The sequence below is a fragment of the Psittacula echo genome (assembly GCF_963264785.1).
Source record: "Psittacula echo genome assembly, chromosome: 1".
Classification (NCBI taxonomy): Eukaryota; Metazoa; Chordata; class Aves; order Psittaciformes; family Psittacidae; genus Psittacula; species Psittacula echo.
The window spans coordinates 78,537,273-78,559,067 of NC_137735.1; the positions used below are offsets into that span (position 1 = coordinate 78,537,273).

At 43.8% G+C, this 21,795-nt stretch overlaps 1 protein-coding gene across 1 annotated transcript; it reads left to right on the forward strand.

Annotated features, from left to right (window-relative positions):
• Nucleotides 1-8,378: 8,378 nt before the first annotated feature.
• Nucleotides 8,379-19,951, forward strand: LOC308230961 (alpha-fetoprotein-like; the record flags this gene model as incomplete). Its single annotated transcript, XM_080636024.1, has 14 exons — nt 8,379-8,463; nt 9,914-9,974; nt 10,212-10,350; nt 10,956-11,158; nt 11,695-11,842; nt 12,971-13,068; nt 13,637-13,766; nt 14,200-14,414; nt 15,105-15,237; nt 15,851-15,948; nt 16,742-16,880; nt 18,055-18,278; nt 18,788-18,920; nt 19,907-19,951. 14 exons carry the CDS (start codon nt 8,379-8,381, stop codon nt 19,949-19,951), a joined length of 1,851 nt encoding a protein of 616 aa, XP_080492150.1.
• Between the last annotated feature and the right edge of the window lie 1,844 nt (nt 19,952-21,795).

Below are 21,795 nucleotides of genomic sequence, written 5' to 3' on the forward strand. Positions count from 1 at the left end.
AAGCTTTATAAATCTGCATCTGTCCTCGTCTGCTGCTGACTACCATAAGACAAAGCCCTGCAGTGCTCCCTACACAAAATGGTTGCTATAAGTACTATGTAAGGGCAGGGATTCCATGGGTTTTTTTCTGTTTCTTGCTCTTGGAAACTAGATATGAAAGAATATGAAAGGTGCTAACACATTTAGCTAGGCTTTGATACTCGATTCAATTAGAGTTCATTTTAGGCTTTACTTCGGCAATTATAATCACACATTAAGAAAACGTTCAAAGGAAGTGTTAAGTCTAAATAAGACGACTGGCAATGAGATCTTATTCAAAGGAAAAAGAAATTATTTTCTTACATCAGTTCCAGATCGAGTATCCCTTTGCTTGCAGAGTTGCAAACAAATCTGCTTTTAGACACTTATTTTCAAGTCTGAAGTTGTTTTTTGAAACAGCTTTTGACTTTAGTCTTGTCTCTTGAAAAGCCTACCATCTGAATCATGCCTTTCATTTCAGGAAGCTCCTAAGAGAGAAATATTTCTGTTCTATGCCACTAAAGCAGCATGATTTTCTAGCTTATAGGTAGTTTCACTTTAACAAGGACCCTTGCATAACCCTTGCATAATAAGACATTTCATAAAGACAATTTTCTTGACCTTGACTCTTTTGCCAAGTTCATGAACTGGGAATATTCTCCAGAACCGCAGAAGTACACTTAGAATGAAACAGAGACACTGGTTTGAAAATTGATAAGGAAGAATCATCCATCTTGTTATGATTGAAAGGTTTGAACAGTCAATCACTGCAAGTCATAGTTAGGTATTGGTTTTGCTCATGTGACCCCAAGTCATTCACAAACACATCATTTGAAATGTACAGTTTTGTGAATTGAAGCAAGACTCATTTGTCAGTTGCAGTGAAGCACATTTTCCCTTAGTTTTAGGGAGCAAAACAGACATTCCAAAGACCATTCCCATTATTTAATTTACCATCTAAAAAGCTGACAGTCATTCACTGCAGGTAAAACTAACCTCCTCTAGATTACTGAATTAGGACAAGTTAAGCTCGTTCAAGGAAGAGATTTGGTGATGATTCTGATGCATGGAAATCAGCCCTATACCACAAATCTATCAAGAAGTGGGGATTTCTCATTCGATTTGCAGCTACTCCCCACACTGTAACACTAATGATTCTTATGTGTGCTGTCACATGGGCTTTTGAACTGCACTTTGAATAACTCCAAATACAAAACAGGTTAAAGGTTACATTAAGGTTAGTAACTGAAAATGTGCATATAATGTGTTCGTAATTTTGCTGGCTCCGAAGAGATATAAAATTAGTAGATATATGATTTCTGGCCTGCATTTATCATTTATGAGTGCCGAAAAGAGTAATGTGGCAAGAGAACGGAGTTGAATTGAATATCAATATAGCAAAAATATGTGGAAGAATGGATTTCTCTCCACCCCAGCCCATTTCTACAATTTGTAGGAACTCATTTCTTTCATTCTTGCACATCACCATGACCATATAACCATAACATATAACCATGCCAAGAGCAAGGTCCTACACCTGGGTTGGAGCAATCCCAGGCACAGCTGCAGGTTGGGCAGAGAAGAGATTCAGAGCAGCCCTGCGCAGAAGGACTTGGGGGTGTTGGTCGATGAGAAAATGAACATGAGCCGGCAGTGCGTGCTCACAGCCCAGAAAGCCAACTGTATCCTGGGCTGCATCAAAAGGAGCATGACCAGCAGGTCGAAGGTGATCCTGCCCCTCTACTCTGCTCTCGTGATACCTCACTTTGAGTATTGTGTGCAGTTCTGGTGTCCTCAACATAAAAAGAACATGGAACTGTTGGAACAAGTCCAGAGGAGGGCCACGAGGATGATCAGGGGACTGGAGCACCTCCTGTATGAAGACAGGCTGAGAAAGTTGGGGCTGTTCAGCCTGGAGAAGAGAAGGCTGCGTGGAGACCTCATAGCAGCCTTCCAGTATCTGAAGGGGGCCTACAGGGATGCTGGGGAGGGACTCTTCATGATAGGAGAAGGGATAACAGGTTAAAACTTCAACACGGGAAGTTTAGACTGGATATAAGGAAGAAGTTCTTTACTGTGAGGGTGGTGAGACACTGGGATGGGTTGCCCAGGGAAGCTGTGAATGCTCCATCCCTGGCAGTGTTCAAGGCCAGATTGGACAGAGCCTTGGGTGACATGGCTTAGTGTGGGGTGTCCCTGCCCATGGCAGGGGGTTGGAACCGGATGATCTTAAGGTCCTTTCCAACCCTAACTATTGTATGATTCTATGACACAACACAAGCCAGGGGATAATACACTGTCTACTCCGAGGAGTAACCAGTTTCCAACCTCCCTTGTCTCCTAGGTTCCTTCCATCTGCCTGATGGCAAGAAGGTAGGGGATCCTGAAACTCTTCTGTTTCAGGTGGCTGGCTTGATACTACCAGGAATGGCAGAGTGCGGTTCTACCAGGCAATCTCTTCTTCAAATTCCCTTATGCTCCTTGGCCATTCCACCTCTTTCTGTACCTCTGCCACCACACAGAGCATATTGTCAACCTGTTGACATCTTACACAGCTACCATCTAACATCGCTGACAGGCTCGGCTGCCCGCTCGCCTGCCCACACCAACCACCGCCCTGACTGCCACAGCCATGCTCTGCTCACCCACTCTGTTCGCCATGTTCCCAAGGGCAGTGTTTTACCTGTTCAGGAGTGGTGCTGCCCTCCTGGCACTACCCTCCATAAGTCAGCTGCTGAGTCTGCAGCGCTGCTCTTTTCCAGGCAAGTCATGACTAGGACTTGAAGTTCCTTTGGTGGCTTTTTGCCGCTCAGGCAAAAAATGTTTTTAGTCTTCTTACAGCTTGCAAACCTGATAGCCTGAAGTAGAGACATGCTAGGAAATGGTTTCTAAAGCACAGCACATAACAGCAGCTTCACAAACTGCTCTTCAAAGATCACCTTCAAACATCACCTTACCTATTACATGAATAACCTAAAAGTTGTCAGGCAGAGATAAAGATGGGATAAGAGCCAGTTACCTCCTATAGTGGTGGCCTGCTGAGGAAAGGTAAAATTCCCCTGAGAGACAGGGTCCTTGATGGTAGAAAGTGTCTCAAACAGACCTCTACAGAAACATGGTGAAGTGGAAGAAGAACTTGCAAGTGCAAAGCACAAAGAGCCACTACGTGGACTTAAACCAAGGGATATCACCATCCCTTTCAAAAAAGGATATGAAATACCAGGCAGGATGGCTTCAAAAGGAGATTTGGACTTGACAGCTGTCTCTGCTCTGTGGGCCACCATCAGAGTTATACCTGAGGGGTAGGCTGCAAATGAAGTCATCTTAGTAGAACTCCAGTGTTAAAATACCTGACCGAACCAAGGATGACTCTGTCAGAAGAGAAATCTTGGACAAGGCATGACAGACTCTTGACTACAAGAGTCTAAGGAAAATTTTACTCTAAAAGCTTAAACTCCACTAGACCTAGAGTGAGCCATTAAGTCCAAAGACTCAATGTCTTGGGAGCAGTGCCTCTCAGAAAGCAGCTGCAAGGAGTTCACTGGGGCCTTCACAAAAGGCCTTCACATTTTGCTTCCTTACCTGTGGGCAAATATCCCAAGTTCTTTGCCTTACTCAAAAGAGCTGTGTCAGCAGGTCACTGCAACCAGAGTTTGCCTTGTGTCAAGATAACAGTGACTGTGTTGTATTAAATTAACTTGTTTTGACATTCAGCAATGGTGTTTCACTTGCCTAGACCATCATGCATACAGGTGTCAGATAAAGACAAGGACAAGTTGTAAATGCCACCCTTTGTACTCTGTGGTGTCCAGTTCAGTTGCAATCAACCCAAGGTAGGATTTGGAAGCTAGATAAAAGTAGGAGTGTTTTGCTTAGGAAGTTAAGGGAAGGGTGGGTCAGGGAGCAAGGATTTTAGCTTGAGGAGTTTGACTTCTTTCATTCCAGATGTTGTAGGTTCATCTTATGCTCTCACAATTAGCTGGCATATAGACTTTGCTTCCCAATAAAGGGCATGTTGTGTTGATAACTAACATGGACGCAGCAGCATCTACAAAACATCACTCCTTTAAAGCTTTCACGCTAAATACTAGGCTGCAGATACCCCTCCCAATACCCAGGGACCACCCAATATCAATGATTAGCTCTTTTGTCCCACTTAGGGCACAACAACTACTTCCAGGACTTCTGGAAGGACATGCATTGCATGTAAAACAAAGTGAAAGAGTCTCTCCTGGAAATGATCCTCACCTAGGGCAGAAAAAGTTCATATCCAATTAAACCATTTCATTATCATCTCTTCATCCCTAGAAGTATTCAAGGCCAGGTTAGATAGGGCCTTGAGTGACCTCATCTAGTGGAAAGTGTCCATGCCCATGGCAGGGGTTTGGAACTACAGGAGCTTTAAGGTCCCTTCCAACACAAACCATTCTATGATTATGTTGTGGTCTCTTTTTTTTTATTATCAAAGGTGTTTGCTATATAAGAGCTTGCCTCTGAAGCAAGCAATAGCTCCTGGAGTTACTAGAATGTTTCTTCCCCACTGTATAGAAGTGTATTTTGCTTTTGACATGGTCCTGGAATTATGTGGAAACAGAGGAGCAGGGCAGGGTGGAAATCTGGGCAGTACAACTCACACGGTACAACTGTGTCATACTACAGAGGTGGTCAAATTGCACCGAGATGGAACCCTACCCTACAAACACACACACAGATAAGTCCTCCCAGGACACTTGTCAGCTTACTGCCAGCACTGAGACCACACCAAGTACGCAGAGCACTTCCCACCCATGTGCACTGACACAAGCCACACAGCAAATGTGTTCTTGCAAGCCCAGAGACCAACAGGGAGAGAGAAAGCCACTGCCAGAAAAGCTGTGAGGAAAGTTGTTTCATTCCCAGCCAAGTGAGTCAAAGGAAGCAAAGGACAGGACTTGGTTGCCAATTTAGAGCAGCACGTAGATGTGCACGGCCTGGCCATGCTCCCACATGCACTGCAAGAAGTTATCCCATCTCCTGTGTCAACATGCTTACACACCCACATGGTCAACACTCCCCAAGACAAGAGCTCAAGGAAAAATTCAGTTCAGATCAGACTAAGCAGCTGAGCAAAATGCCTGAGAGAGACACAAAAGAAAGAGAGAAGCCAGACATCACACATGAATCTTTTTGTTCCTTCAAGTTAAAAGAATTTGAACAGGATCCTTTTAGCTAGACAAATTATGGTTTGTGTTACACCACATCCATCATCTCACCATAGGTCAGCAAAGAGGCATGGCTGGACAATGAGTATACTTTAATACCACATCGAAACCTGCTTGTTTTTTTCATGAAATAAATCATTCTTTTATACTACTAACAATAGTCCATAATAGATAATCCGTGAATTTATAAAGCCCCTTAAAAATATCAATGTCCACATTACATATACAGTCAAAAAAGAGGATAAGGCATGCACCTTTGGCAAAGTACACCCACTCAGGACATCATCTCCAGGTCAAACTGAAGTTTATAAAGGATTTTGGTAGAATTAGCCATTTGCAGGGGCTGAAAAGAGTAATTCTTGCCATCAGATTTCCCAGCATAGCCAAATACTGTTAAATCAACTGCAGCAATGAAGTGAACAACTTGGATTTCCTCCTTGTGTTGCCTACAGGCTATTATGCTGGAAAAGATGTGCTGAGTATACAAGTAATAGTTTTTTATATAATCCCAAGCCACACCTTCAATTCTGAGGCACAGATTCAGCAACGAGTGCCAATACTGTCAGAGGTCATCTTAAGACAAAACCTTCCACTCTCTTCACTGAGCTTCTAAGTAGACCCTAAAAGCCAAGTGCAAAACTCTGATCTGTTTCTGTAAGCCTGACATTGCAGGACTCCAGCCAAAGGCTCCCAGGTGAATTTGGCTGGATCGAGCCCATACTGCCATGCTATGCGTGGTAAACTCAGCATAATTTAGCAGGAAGAGCTGAGTATATTCCCAGTTCAAGAGCACTAGGAGATGTGTGTGAATAGCATTCCAAAAGGACAGAGGACTCTTCTTGATTTTTGAGCTAAATATTTTGAGCAGGAGAGACTCAAATATGCTCCATGAAAGTGAGTTTTCTAAGGGAATTTGCCATTAACTAGCTGAATAACACGGAAAAGCTGAAATGGTTTTGGCTTCCACTGGAAAATTCCATGTATACAACCACAAAGCAATTGCTGGAAGACAAGGAGGAAAGCAGGCAGAGTTTTCAATGAAAACTAAACAAAGAAAACCTGAAAAAATGAACCAGTCTTTTTCTATGCTGCTTTGTTTGGCATAGAATCATAGAATAGTTAGGGTTGGAAAGGACCTTAAGATCATCTAGTTCCAACCCCCTGCCATGGGCAGGGACACCTCACACTAAACCATGTCACCCAAGGCCTCATCCAACCTGGCCTTGAACACCGCCAAGGATGGAGCATTCACAACTTCCCTGCACAACCCATCCCAGTGCCTCACCAACCTCACAGTAAAGAATTTCTTCCTTATATCCAATCTAAACTTCCCCTGTTTAAGTTTTAACCCATTACCCCTTGTCCTGTCACTACAGTCCTTAATGAATAGTCCGTCCCCAGCATCCTTGTAGGCCCCCTTCAGATACTGGAAGGCTGTTACGAAGTCTCCATGCAGCAGGGGCAGAGCAGTTGACGTCATCTACCTGGACTTGTGCAAAGCATTCAACACTGTCCTACATGACATCCTTGTCTCTAAGTTGGAGAGACATCAATTTGATGGGTGGACCACTCGGTGGATAAAGAACTGGCTGGATGGCCGCACGCAAAGAGTTGCGGTCAATGGCTCGATGTCCAGCTGGAGACCGGTAACGAGTGGTGTCCCTCAGGGATCAGTGTTGGGACCGGTCTTGTTCAACATCTTTGTCGGTGACATGGACAGTGGCATTGAGCGCACCCTCAGCAAGTTTGCCGATGACACCAAGCTGTGTGGTTCGGTTGATATGCCGGAGGGAAGGGATGCCATCCAGAGGGACCTCGACACGCTTGTGAGGTGGGCTGATGCCAACCTGATGAAGTTTAACCATGCCAAGTGCAAGGTCCTACACCTGGGTCACAGCAATCCCAGGCACAGCTACAGGTTGGGCAGAGAAGAGATTCAGAGCAGCCCTGCGCGGAAGGACTTGGGGGTGTTGGTCGATGGGAACATATAAAGCAATACTTCTAATCTTTTATTTTTAAATCTATTCATTACAAGTTCTTGTTCTTCATAACAGGGAATTATTCCTTATTTCCAAAAAGGCAGAAGGTTCTGCAGATAGGGCAGAAGAGCTGCCACCCCCCGTCCTAAGAGCAACTCTGCTAAACACAGGCAGTGGCAGCCTCAGTTCCACAAAGACAAAGCTAAGTTATGGATAAAGCCTTCATAAGCAGTGTGTCATCCTCAATGGATATGGTTTCCCCTAAGATTTCAGGTCTAAGGTCTGGTGATCATGCTCCCATCTTCTCACCCAGAATCCTTTTCCATTTGATACCATCTCATGTGATGGCAAGCAACCCTCATGTTCTTCCTGCAGCACAGAACAAGCAGCATTGCTGTTTTCTCTGGAAACAAATGAAAGCTCTGTCTTTGCCCCTTCCTTCAGACTAAAAACACATATCCTTGCCCACCTACCACTGTTACACATACCTGTGGCTCCTAAAGCCATTCTGTCTTTAAAAAATTGACATTTTTGTCATGCTGATACTTAGAGCATATTATTCCAAAAGTAAGTAAAATAACTGTATTAAGTGGAATTATTCCCTTCATTTTACAGTTTGAGAGTTCATTTTGTTTCAAAATCTGGAGACTTTTTGATGCTGCAAAAACCTTGTAGGGGATACTTAATTCAGCCTTTTGACCATGACACCTTGGGAGCAAGAGACAGCTTGTGCAGCAAGGAGGAATGAAAAGCTGAATTTGGGATTTTTCCATCAACAGTGTGTTACAAAGACATCTTCTTTGCAGCAATCACCTTTGAACAAATTTGCAAGTAGATGAGATCAGTGTGCACAGTAAAAAGCCCAAGGAGTGTTTAAACTTCTTGTTTGAAGTCTGATAAGTTAAAAATGTGTATTTGTCTAAATCTTAAGGGGAAAAAAAGGAATCTCCAAGGTCCATCCTTTGCAACAAGCTGGTGGATTCATCCTCCTGAGCAAATAATGGGATGTCTAAATATTGTGAGAATATTCCAAACTGGCTAATGTTATATGTGACAGTAAAAGGGTTTTGATTAACCAGAAATTGTTTGGGAGAGTATAAAAGTAACTGTTTCCCATTACTTCTTTCTGCCTTACCAGATGAACCAAGCTCACCCCAAGCCCCTGCCAAAATCTGACAGGATGAATTGGAGAACAGTAATTTATATGATTTTACTGGTGAGCCTTCCCATAGTCAAAGCCCTGCCTGGAAATTATCGGGACATAGGTAAGAATGTATCTTATGTTTGTACTTTATCTTTTTGTATAAAACTGATGGCTGTAGCTTCTCACACATGGTTATTTGGTGTCTTGCTTTGCCTCTGCCAGCTCTACACTGGTGTTTTCTATGGGTTAAAGGTATAAAGGTATAAATCTCAATCTGTATAACTTACTGGTGATCAGCCTCAGATGTGTGGATTCTTAAAGGCTTGAGAATCTATTTAGTGTGCAGGACAGCCAGTGGTTACTGAGAGGAAGCCTGTTGAAGGGGAATTCCATCCACGGGAATGTGGTTGTACCACTGGTTTTAGGTACTCCAAAACCTGTTGAAGTGAAGCCTGTGGCTTCCTGGGCTCCCTCTGCAGTGCATCAGGAAGTGAGATAGATGAGGCCCAAGAGGAATGCTGCCTCCATCTCTGGTGGCTGTTCAGGGTAGCTAAGTTATGTTATTGCTCTGTGTTTTCCTTTGGAGGGGTCTTACTCTCTCTTCATTGAATCCTAAGAAAGCTTACAATGACCAAATTTCTCACTAAGGCCTATAAATGGGGCCTAAAATAAGACACTTCTTTCCCATTACATATTGTCTTCATTAGTCAGCTCTTTTTTCACCCATATAAGTTCCAAATGCTCAAAATGGCCCGACAGGGTACCACGGACCTGATGTTTGTGTTATTTTTCTCATGTTTTCGTCACAGTTGACACCCCTGCGTTACTCTGAGGGATAAGCTGGTTTATTTCTTTGATTTGTTTGATCTTTTTACAGTGATCTCAGCCCTACTGATGCGAGGGTGAAACAGTAACACCTTGATTTGGGAGCAGGCCCCTTATTTTAAAATTAATTTCTGTGTATTCTCAAACAAACAAGGGCCTTGATACATCATGACATTTAGATTTGCCTGTTAATAAAGGTGCAGAGGCAAAGGAAGAATATTTACACAGGATTTTCACATAGATGGGATACATACTTTCCTCTGAGCCAGTTCATAGCATGGACAGAAAAATGCAGCTCTGTGGATTTTGGAGGAGCTTTGTCTGCCATTGTAGTCCTTATTTTATCCCATGTTTTCTGCACAGAAAATCCTTTGTCAGTAGCTAGAGTGGTCAAGTGCACTTTAAGATAGCTAAGGGAAGGTTAAAGGTGTTTTTAAGGTGCTTCTTTAATCATGTGCAGCATCAAAGTAGCTGAACATCCCCAGGTTTTAGTGTATTCCTCCCCACAACACTTGTGCTAGGCATGGAAATTATATTGGCCCTAATATATTATAGGTCAGAAACAAATAGTTTCACATCCTTGTGCTTAAGTCAGATGGGAAATTACATCTCAGGCCTTGGTGCTCCCACTTCTACTACCACAGGCACTGAATTATCTTTCTCCTAGCCTCCAATACCAAAAAAAGAGAAGGTATTTGCTGTAGTATTTAGCAAATATTTTTTACTCAAATACTCTTGTTTTTCAGAGGGAAAAAACAGCATTGGCCAACGCTTTTTACAGCTGCAGAAGAATAATTTTAAAGCCATGTAAGTCATCCAGATAAAGCTTCTACTTGCAAATTAGCTGCCACTGCACAGCCTTGTGTTGTTTGGAATGAGCACACATGGCAAGTCAAATGCACACCAGTTCTGCCAGCCCAGAACGCGTTCGTGCCAACTCAGCCCCAGTGACATGAATCCTCTTACTGTCTCACATGTAAAAGTTACAGAATTAGTTTCTTAGGTAGCCAGCAACAGGTTTAATGCTGTGTGTTCTTCTCCTAGGGCCCTGGTCATGTTTGCTCAGTATATGCAAGGAGGCACATTTGGCAGAGCAGTTAAAATGGCTGAGGATGTCACAGACCTCGCCAAAAGGTGTGCTGCTGCTGCAGCCAGGGACAACACAGATTGCCTGAAGCCCTTGGTAAGCACATTTACCCTCCTAATCTGGCAACTGTTTTCAGAAGTGACTTGTCACGTCAGAGCCCTGAGAGAGGCATGTTAGGAGAGGCATGTTAGGAGAGGCATATTCCCAGAGAGGCATGTTAGGAGACTTCCCAGGGTTATGTGTGTTTGGCCTTAACTGACTCTTTGGTTCTCCAGGCTCCCGTCTATAAAGTGTCTCAAGATCAGTGGAGGAAAACAAAGCCCATCTCCCCCCATCCTGAATGTCACAGCGTCTGTACCTGCAGCCGTGACCTGCATTTCACTACAAGATATTCAGAAAGATGTGCCTTTATGGCTGGTGTAATCAAGAAAAAGAGTCTGAATAGTGTTATATGGTCAGAGTGTTTGACAACCATTCCACTTGGAAGCATGTCTTGGCATAACAGTAGGTACTAGAGTTCAAGAAATCATCACCCAGGTTTTAGAGGTCAGTCTGATTTTCACTGCAGTTAAAGCAGGAAGGAATTAAGAGAGAAACAGTTTATGCAAGTTGGGGCTTGTTGGCTTGAAGTAGCCTCCTTGCAAAGCTCAGAGAAGTAAAATGGAATCCTCACTCAAATTAACTTTTCCTAATTTTCACAGGGCAAGATCTTCCTTGATACAATATGCCAGGAGGAAAATCTCCCCAGGTTTACTGACTGCTGTGCTAAAAAGGATCCTGAAAGGAATGACTGCTTCCTCACTCTTAAAAATTCATTGAGAGGGTTCATTTCTCCTTTTGAAAGGCCAAATGCAGAAGCTGCCTGTAAAAATCATTCACAGAATCAACATCTGTTAACAGAACAGTAAGTCATAAATTCATTGCCTAGGTAAGATAGTCATGAACCTGCAGACAGCAAATAGAGTTTTCAATGCAGCTGTCAAGTTCCATCTAAGACTCTCTGTAATCCTGTGCTAGTTCTTCTTCCTAATGTGAATTATTTGCACAATTCATCCAGCTGTAATGATCATTCTGCAAAGCCTGTTGTGCCATCTCCTGCTTTGGATATAGGTCTATATGTCAAACAATCTGCCCTGGTTTATTGTAGTGCATGTAAAGGCCTCATCTGAAACCAGAAGCCTCTGTTTAGTCCTTAAAAGCCAAGCAGAAGTTGTGCTGCTTCTGAACCAGAACTGGCAGGACTTGAGATTTCCAGGAAACTGGCCACACCATCAGCAGTTTCCAAGACAAACACCACACTATGTGGCTTGTCGTTATGACAGTAAAACAATCACTTTTTGCAGCTACCATTTTAATTTCTGGCAGAGGCAGCTATACCACTGCTGCTCCTGCGTGTGGGGGCTTACTGGGAAACTAAAGATGTTTTTCCCTGGGTTTCAGTTTTATTTATGAGGTGGCCAGAAGGCATCCTTTCCTCTATGCCCCCACCATCCTTTCTGTCGCTATCCGGTATGACGAGATGATGAAAAACTGCTGCAGAAGCTCTGAAGACCTCACTTATAACCTGGAGGAATGCTTTCAGAGACAGGTATTCCATCACAGGCTACAGATAGCAGCCACTTCTTCAGAGAATCATAGAAGGATAGAATGGCTTGTGTTAGAAGGGACCTTAAAGTTCACCCAGTTCCAACCCCCTGCCACAGGCAAGGACACCTTCCACTAGACCAGGTTGCCCAAAGCCCCATCCAACCTGGCCTTGAACACTGCCAGGGATGGGGCAGCCACAGCTTCTCTGGGCAACCTGTGCCAGGGCCTCACCACCCTCACAGGTGAGTTCTTAGGAAGAACTTCTTCCTAAGATCTCATCTCAGTCTCCCCTCTGTCAGGTTAAAGCCATTCCTCCTTGTCCTGTGCCTACAGGCCCTTGTAAAAAGTCCCTCTCCAGATTTCCTGAAGGCTCCGTTAGGTATTGAAATACTGTTACAAGGTCTCCCTGGAGCCTTCTCTTCTCCAGGCTGAACAAGCCCAGCTCCCTCAGGCTGTCTCCAGAGCAGAGGCGCTCAAACCCTTGGAACAGCTTTGTGACCTCCTCTGGACTCACTCAAGCAGGTCCACATCCCTCTTAAGCAGGTCCATGTCCCTCTTTTCAGCATCTCAACCAGATATTAGAATTCAGCTTCTGAATTAAGGACAAGCTGTAATCAGATTCAAGTGCTCTCCTGAATTACAGTTTGAACTCCTGAATGAAAATGCCTGAATGTGGGGTGTTGAGCAGCTGAAGTTTTACAGTGAGAGCCCGAGGCAATCCCCATGCCCTGTGACAGCATCACTGTCCTCCCAGCTCTGCTCAGAGAGGACGAGGTGCTACACAGCATACAAAAGCTTGATTTGTTTCCCTGCTGATAGCACCACGATACAGCTCCTGCTTGTCTGGGTATCTGCACTGCAGAGACATGCCCCACACATAACCCATGTCAGAAATTCAGAGCGCACTACCTATCACGGTGGAAGACAAGGATGAGGAGCATGGAACACTTGCTTAATAAATGCCAGCAACTAAATAGCAAGCACAACAGCTCATATTGCAACCTAGACAGCATTTTTCTTTCACTATTAAAAGGTCCTTGTTTAAAAAACAATCACAGCAGTAGTTTTAGCGTAAAGCATTGTCTTGTCTTTTTATCCTCTTTGACAGTCTGCATCTTCTTTCTACCAGGCACCAAAGGTGGTGAAGCCAATAAAAGAAGATGGCCTAAGGCAAGAACACACGTGTGAAATCTTGCACAAGTTTGGAGAAAGGACCTTGAAGGCTCTGTAAGTGTTCCCAATGTTCATCATATTTTGAAACGGAGCATGGATGTTGTGTGTTAGCTGTGGGCAGCTCCACACCTGCATACAGCACAGTGACTCAAATACCAGCTGTGTCCTTGCCATATGCAGGTCAATAGCAGCATCTAACAAGGAAGACAGATTAGAAATACAAGTTTAGGCATGACAGCTCTCATTGTTTCCTTAAAAACTACCATTACCTTTCAAAATCTAAACCCAAAGTTTGAAAGGAACACAGCTCTCTGGAATGAAAGTTGGAGTGATTGTAAGCAAAATACAACTCATCTCTTACCTAGTTTTGACACAAGGTTGCTCCTATGATTTTTTGCTCTCACCTACCACATTTCCTTCCACCATCTCACAGTGAAAGTTGCCTGGGGTCCTTAGACAACCCTGAAAATCTCAGCTCTTGCATTTCAAGGAACATTTATTAACTTGAGCAGGGAAGAGACCATTCCTGAGCACTTTGGATACCCCCTGCACAATAAAATGAGAGGAGCTATCACAGCTTCACACTGTGATTCGAAACAATAACTGTTTTTCTTTGTTATAGGAAACTTGTTCAGATAAGCCAAAAAATCCCTAAAGCTGATTTTGTTACTGTTAGCAAACTTGCGATGGATGTTGCTAACATGCACAAGGACTGCTGCCGTGGAGACATGCTGGACTGCATGCATGATAGGGTAAACCTCATTTAACATTTGAGTGTTTGCAGAAATGTAGTGCTATTTTTGTGTTGGTTTCAGATTTTTCTTCCTCCTGTGCTGCACTGATTGCTCTCTGAAACTGGAGTTTAATTCTGCAGTCTAAAAACCTGCTTGATTTTCCAATTTGACTTTTTAACCCAGGAGCACCTTTTGCACAGCAAGCAAGGGGCTGCACCAAATAGATCAACAGGGCTTGAGTTTTATTCCCTGTTGTACCGGAGTTCACATGATGGAAACACATAATCAGATACAGCACATACATCAGATGGAAGCACAGCTTCAATCAGCCACATATTCTCCCTGGGAGTCACCCCCTCCATCTGGAAAATGCAGATAAAAACACTGATCAAAAAACCCTACAAAGACCAAAATCTGGCAAAATTTCCTTCATTCCTTTTCTGCTTTACAGGAAGAGCTTCTGCACTATGTCTGCACCAACCAAGACATTCTATCAAGCGAAATAAAGCAGTGCTGTGAAAAGCCTCTGTTACAAAGAAGTGAATGCATAGTTAATACAGAAAACAATGACAAACCTGCATACCTGTCCCCCCGCGTCAGAGAGTTTATAGAGGACAAGGGAATATGTGAACGTTTTGCCCAGGAAAAGGACACACACTTAGCCAGGTAACTTTGGCCTTCCTCAGCTCTTCTGTTTTCTTGTTTCAATACTTGGGTTGCAAGATGACGCTTTGGGCATAGAAGTTCAGCTCATCAGCCTCAGATTTGTCTGCTCTGGGAGCGTGTAGGCTTGGAATACTGGGCAAGTTGATCTTAGTAAACCACCACTCACCCCTAGAAGGTGTGAATACAGAGCAAATGCATTCTGCAAATGTGGAGCAGAGCACAACGGTTATTTCAGAGGCAAAATTGAAGAAATGCCTGTGAAATTTAGGAGCCATCAGTTCTGATTTCAGGTGCCAGCTACAGCTTTGATTCACTCTTCAGTGTTGAATTCGAAACACTTAAGTCAGATTCATGCCTCGATTCAAACAGGATCAGCTGGTTTCTGTTCTAGACATGTTCCTTTGTGCAATGAAGCCCTGATCCTACCTGTAGTAAACGTAGGCACAAATACTCCGTGCTGCTGCAGACACAGCATCAAGTCCCAAAGACAGAGAATTCACTTCAAATAACATACATCAGGTCTAGTTATGAAATTTTATTGGGTTCAAACTGCTGTGTAGAGCAACTGCTGCAGCAGAGCTCATCTTTTCAGTGTCTGCTGAGAACTGGGTCTGTTACTGCAAATTATCTCACGATCATTAGGCAGCTCTTTTGGCTCATTTCTAATTCCTGGTACTCCACATATTGCAGGTTTCTGTACGAATATGCCAGGAGACACCCTGAGTTTTCTGCCCAAATGCTTTTAAGAATTGGTAAAGGATATGAGGACCTACTGCACGAGTGCTGCAAGCCCGGAGCTCCAGAGGACTGCTGCAGCAGAGGGGTGGGTGCTGTCAGGCTGCACACCGCATACTGATGGATTCAAACATATGTATGACCACATGACTGGCCTGCTCCAGGCCTTGAGCCACAGCTGCTGTGACAAACCAGCACATGCTACAAGGCCTCACTATGGAAAAAGCATCAACAGAGCCTTTGCAATCAACACTTGTGAAGTAATTTCACACGGATAGGCAGAGATGCTGGGAAAAGAGATGCTGGGAAAAGGCTTAGAACTAAGGTTTCTGCTCTACACTGAGTGCTCCAGCAGTGCCAGTTGCCTTCTTCCAAACGTAAAAAGCACTTGCAGTTATTGTCACAGACCAAAACATGGGCATTGTAAATCTCTTAATTTAGGAGGTGCTCTGTGTCTCAGATCCAGCCTTCCATCAGTCCTACAACACTAAATATTTCAAGGTGTTTGAAGGAGGACATGTATCCCATTCAGGCAGTCTATAGAGGTTTCAGATAGACAAAGGCTTTCTATGGAATTAAAAATGGGTTGCGTATAGCAGGTAAGAAGTAGTTACAGATAATCCAGGCTTTATCTGGAGGGAGTGGGGCATTCTGCATTCCCCCTGCTACAACAACTCCTCAAATCAACTTACACTTTTCAGGAGGAGGAACTGAAGAAACATATTTACGAAACTGAAAGTGTGATGAAGACGAGCTGTGACATTTACAGGGAGAAAGGAGATTACTATTTCCAAAACGAGTAAGACTTTTTTACATGCTTGCATTACTCTAACTACAGTAGGCAGAGCAAACCCACAGTAGCTGCCACATATACTGTGCTCAAACACAACATGCAGGCACAAGCCTCCTGCAGGAACTTTGGGTCTGATTTGCATGTTAACAAGCACATGCCTAACAAAGTATGTACACAATCTTAATGAAACCTTTAAGCTGCTCGCATAGAGTTAAGCTTCAGCTGGCCTGCTCTGGAGAGACACACTGGGCTTTTTGCTCTCCTGTGCATGTTTGATCTTTAAAAGACCCCGGAATTAGAGGCTTCCAACAAGCCTGATGCGCTCCTTCTGCCTGTTACATCACTTAAGGCTTTCCTGGCCACAGTGGTTAATAAGCACAGTTCTTAAAAAGAAAAAAACAAGTAAACTTCTTTGAGCTTATCTTCTGCCCCCATCTAGTGTGCCAAGAAGACACGCAAATCCAATTTTGCTCTTAGACAAGCTCCCTATGCTCCCAGGGAAATTAATAACAACGGGAAGGCATAGCTACCATCTCATAAAAGGGCCCACTAACACGTAACTGGCAATTCCGCTGTTAATTCTATTTGTTTAACCTGGTAAGAAACTGGTCAGAGAAAGGAGAGAGGTCAAACAAATAAAGCAGGCTTGTGAGGTTCTACACACCAGGCTTAGCCCTGCTGTTGCACTACTGAGTGCTCCCTGCGGTTTGGCTGGAGCTCTGAACATGGGAAGGCAGAGGCTTGCTCACTGCTGCCTCGTGAAACAACATCACTGACTTCAGAAAAATTACCTTTTCAGGCTCCTCATGAGCTTCACTAAGAAGATGCCTCAACTGACATCTGCAGAGCTGATCAAATTCACCAAGCAGATGACTACAATTGGCTCCAAATGCTGCCAGTTAAGCCTGGACAAGCTGCTGCCTTGTGCCGAGGAAAACGTGAGTATTGTTCCTCTGGATCTCAGTCATACTTTTTCTGGAAACTGTCACAAATTCTGCTGCCAGCTGGGTCCAAGAGTAAAGGTAAGTCAAAAGAATGTTCACTGAGCTGCTGAGTTGACGACCTGAAGATGTACTTCCATGCCTGGAGTAAGCATAACTCCATGTCATTGAAGTTAAGGCTGGAATTGAACTACATAAAAAGTTTCAGTCCATCCTCCACCCACCCATTTTCTCCATCATCCCCTTAACAAGTGCAGCCACACAGACCCACAGGTGCCCTGCTGAAGACAGCAAGTCCATGCAAGTGTGCTTTATGAAGAAATCTGCCCTCAGTTCAGCTGTAACAGTCATTTTTCTCCTTCTTAGTAGCTGGTGCAGTGCTGTGTTTTTGACCTTAGACTGAGAACAGCGCTGATAACACCGATGTTTTTTAGTTGTTGCTCAGTAATGCTTACTCTGACCAAGGACTTTCTGAGTCTCATGCTCTGCCAGGGAGGAGGGGAAGCCAGGAGGAAGTAGAAACAGGACACCTGACCCAAACTAGCCAAAGAGGTATTCCATAACCACAGCATGTCATGCCCAGTATAGAAACTGGGAGGAGTCACCCGGAAGGCCAGATCGCTGCTCAGGTAGGGCTGGGTATCCTCTGGCAGGTGGTGAGCAACTGTATTGTGCATCACTTGTGTTTGTTTTCTTTTCCTTTTCACCTTTTAGTTTTATATTCTCTCCCCTTGTTATTTCCCTTATTATTATTATTATTATTGGTGGCAGCAGTAGTGGTTTTGTGTTATACCTTAGTTACTGGACTGCTCATATCTCAACCCATGGGAGTTACGTTCTTTCAATTCTCCTCCCTATCCCTCTGGGAGCTGGGGGGAAAAAATGGGGGAAAGTGAGTGGCTGTGTGGTTCTGAGTTACCAGCTGGACTTAAACCACAACAAAACCACATTGTTTCTGTGCACAAAGGACAGTCCCTGGAACCACATAGACGTACTTCTGAAAAATTATTGCACTGACAAAAGCCAGCATTCAGTCAAAAATAAGCTGTCACCTGCGTTACAAACAACATTTAATTTAAGCTCTCTGTTATTCTTTATAACTTCAAGAGCAGTGTGTATTTTTGACCATAAAAAAATGTAAATAATTTTTTTTCCACTTCTCTTGGTAAAGCTGGATCTTGTGCTTGGAGAAATATGCAGAAGACACCTGAGAGACCCTATAAACCCAGGCGTGTGCCACTGCTGCAGCAGCTCCTATGCTCTCAGGAGACCGTGCATAGGGAAACTGGAAATGGATGAGCATTACGTGCCCTTATCACTGACTCCAGGACTGTTCACTTTCCGTGAAGACTTGTGTACAACTGAGGAGGAGAAGTTACAGCACAAGAAGCAAGAGTAAGGCTTGCCTTTTCTAGTCTGTTACCCTCCCGTTTCTTATTCTTACCCTGGCCATTAACTTGTGCTGGGGTGAGCCCAAACTTCCTGGACCTTGTGGCGTGGTGCACAACACAGACAACACCCACACACTCGGTTCATGGATAATCATAGAATCACAGACTGGTTTGGGCTGGAAGGGACCTTAAAGCTCATCCAGTTCCAACCCCAACACCTTCTACTAGACCAGGTTGCTCCAAGCTCTGTCCAACCTGGTTTTGAACACTGCAAGAGATGGGGCAGCCACAGCTTCTCTGGGGTGGACCAATGCTAAAACCTCACACAGATATTTTATTTCCCAGAGGAAAATGTCTTTGCTCCCTACTGCAAATACCTATCTGGGTGGGGAATAAAAATGAACAAGCTGTAGAAAGGAAGTGGGCAGCAACAGAGGGACTTTGCAGGACTAGGGTTGGAGAAATGCACCATAAGCCATGTGCTTCCCCTGCTTTGCTCTGCTTTCCTTGCAGAATGCTCATCAACCTCATCAAATACAAGCCCCAGATCACGCAGGAGCAGCTGACGGCCATCACAGCTGCCTTCACCACCATGAGGGAGCAGTGCTGCAGAGAAGGCAACCCCCAGGACTGCTTTGCCAAAGAGGTGTTCTTTCTGCTTCATCTGACTCACAATGGAAACAGGGATTATATGCGGAAGGAGGAATTTCTCCTTTAAACAGCCAAACCAAGTCTGGCTAGCCAGAATTCCTGCAGTTCTGTTTCCAAAGGCAAATCCGATTGCCTGCACATGTAGATATCAGGACCAGTTGATTCATCTCTAAATGACTTAACTAATTAGTCTTGTGTTTACATGCAGCAATTGATGGATACAGAGCTCAGCTCCATCTGTTGCTTTTGGGGAGCTGCTGGAACTGGGCCTGTGAAGGACATGGACAAAGGTCTTTCCCTGGCTAACCGTTCTGAAATGAACTCTTAGTTTTTTAATTCTTAGTTCTGAGCTGATTTTTACTTGAAAAGTTCCTCAGCAGTAGGGAGAGAAAAGATGTAGTCACATTTTAGGTCAAAGTATTTTCCCTGTTTATTTTCCCTACCACGGTATTCCTCTTCTCTTGGCTATGTTCTTGTAGCTCATTGACCCTCACACTGCAGAGCTACTTCAGCTTCTCTTCACCCTCCAGCAAATTTGCTTTTGTCTATTTCACATCTCTCTCTCTGACGTATTCCTTCACCAAGCTTAAACCCTCCACGACCCTTAAGCCTGGCTCTCTGGTTTCCTCAGCCCTCACCTTGCTTTAAATGACAAGATACAAAAAAAAGTCTCTCCTGTATTAAAAAGTGATTTCCACCTCTGAACACACCAAGCCACACACCTGCAAAGAAACATTCTGCTACCTCCTCCCAAACATCATATCTCCAAAGGCAGCCTGAGCTGAACAGGAAAAACAAAATATTTATTAAACGTAGCAGTAAACGTACCTTCGCTCTGCAGAAGATTGTATGTACACAGCTTGCAAAGACAACAAAACACTACCCACTGCTGCCACAGTGGGTAGTGGCAGCTTGCTTGTTCACAAACACATCCCCACATCACCTTTCTGACTAGCTCATAGATATTTTGCTCTTTTCCAGGGTCCAGAACTTATAAAGAGAAGTGAAAAAATGCTGTCAGCATGAAGAGCTCCCGCAGCATATTGGAAGACACTTGCCAAGCTAACAGCAAGCCTATCTTTTCTGATGTTCGTGAAGCATAAACATGTAATTTGTCAGAGTGCACAAAACTACCTTGTGGCTCTTTACTCACAAATCTAAAGAAGTCTAGATGGTTTTACACCAGCTACAGTTCATCTGCTCCTGCAAACAAGGGATAAGAGGCATCTCAGTAAACCACATTTCACATAGGACCTGCTGGGCTGGGGAACTGCTTTTCAGTCAGATGGGGAGGAACTCACATACAAACCTCAGCTCTGGTTCCTTTCACAGTGATTCAGAATTATCAAGGAGATGTAAAATTTAAACCAAAGCAAGTAACTTAAAGCCAGATAAATTTCTTAGTTGTTCAGGATCCTTAAGCATGCAAGCCTTAAGTGCAAAGAGAAGGCACATCACCTTGAGGAAATCTGATGAAAGAGTAAGTTAAATGGATGGAAATTGTCATTAAGGATATAAATCATGAAACCAAAACCCATTCGTTAGGTTTGTGGCTGACAGAAAGGTGGAGCCACACTGTTGCAAACCCCTTTACAATTCTTAAATGTCAAAATCACCTTGGCAAATTAGAGAGACAACCTAGAGGAAACCAGCTCTATTCTACCAGGACACATTTCACACATGACACAGGAACAATTAAGCAGCTGTACCATTTCACTACAGGAGAACTACTCACTGGGGAGCTGTGCAGGTCACCATGCAGTTATAACGAACCACAAGCCGAGAGCCATCAACAGCTGGCTGCTGATTCAGGTCTAACTTATTGCTCATATACTGGGGACATAAGCAGAGCAACAGCTAAAGCAGAACAAGGCTTTACTCAAGTGGTGGTTTTGATGTCCAACCCATGATTAGACGGCCACCTTGGGCTTCTCCAAGAACTGCCACTTAGAGATGGTGATTGAGATCAGTCCTCTGTAGTCTAGGGGTGATTTGGGGGCTTCAGCTTTTATTTTAAATCAGTGATGACTTGAGATTTTCCTCGAGGGGAAGCTCAGTCGTACAAATTCAAGTAAGAGACAGACTCTCACTGCTGCCTGTATGGTTAATGGCTTAGGCTCCCAGTCCAAAAACAAGGCCCCTTGCCTCTGTCCCCTCTGCTTTTCACTGCTGTGTTACCTGGAATATCCAGTAAATCTTTGGAATAAATTTTCCCCCGTTCTCACTTGTATTTGTCAGAAATTATTCCTTGTATCCAGCAGAGCAAGGCTAAAGCTTTATTGCAGTAGTCCTTCAAACCCAGCAGGCTCCACCTGGTCAATGCATTGTCCCATAGTCATGTCCCAGCATACTTCTGTCCCTATCCAGCAGGACAAGTGAAATGAAAAGTATTTCAGCACCAGAAGGTGGCACAAAGGGCTCAGTTTAGGAACTGTGTTCATGCACAGAGGACCAAAAAGCCTACTTGAAAACATTTTCTCTCTTTTCCACATGGTCTGAGCATTGATTTATCTTTTAAATTCCTTGCAGACTGGAATATGAAATATTAATAACTCCTCAATGTTCTCATAACTTCACCTTCACACAATTACTCCAGCATTTCAAAAAATGAACATGTAATAGAAACACCCTGTTCTGCATAAAAATACTCCAATACCCTTTCCTGGTTCAAATGAGAAAGATGCTACAGCACAGGCCAAGATCTCTGTAGCACTTGCCCTTTCTCAGTGAGGTCAAACAAGCTGTGTCCCTCCTCCTGAATCTGATCTACCTGAACATTGCTTTGCAAACAGGTTCCAACTTGTCTTTACAGAAATTTAGGCAGAACCAAGCACAGATATCCACACAAAGCTCTATGTCTGCTCTAGCAC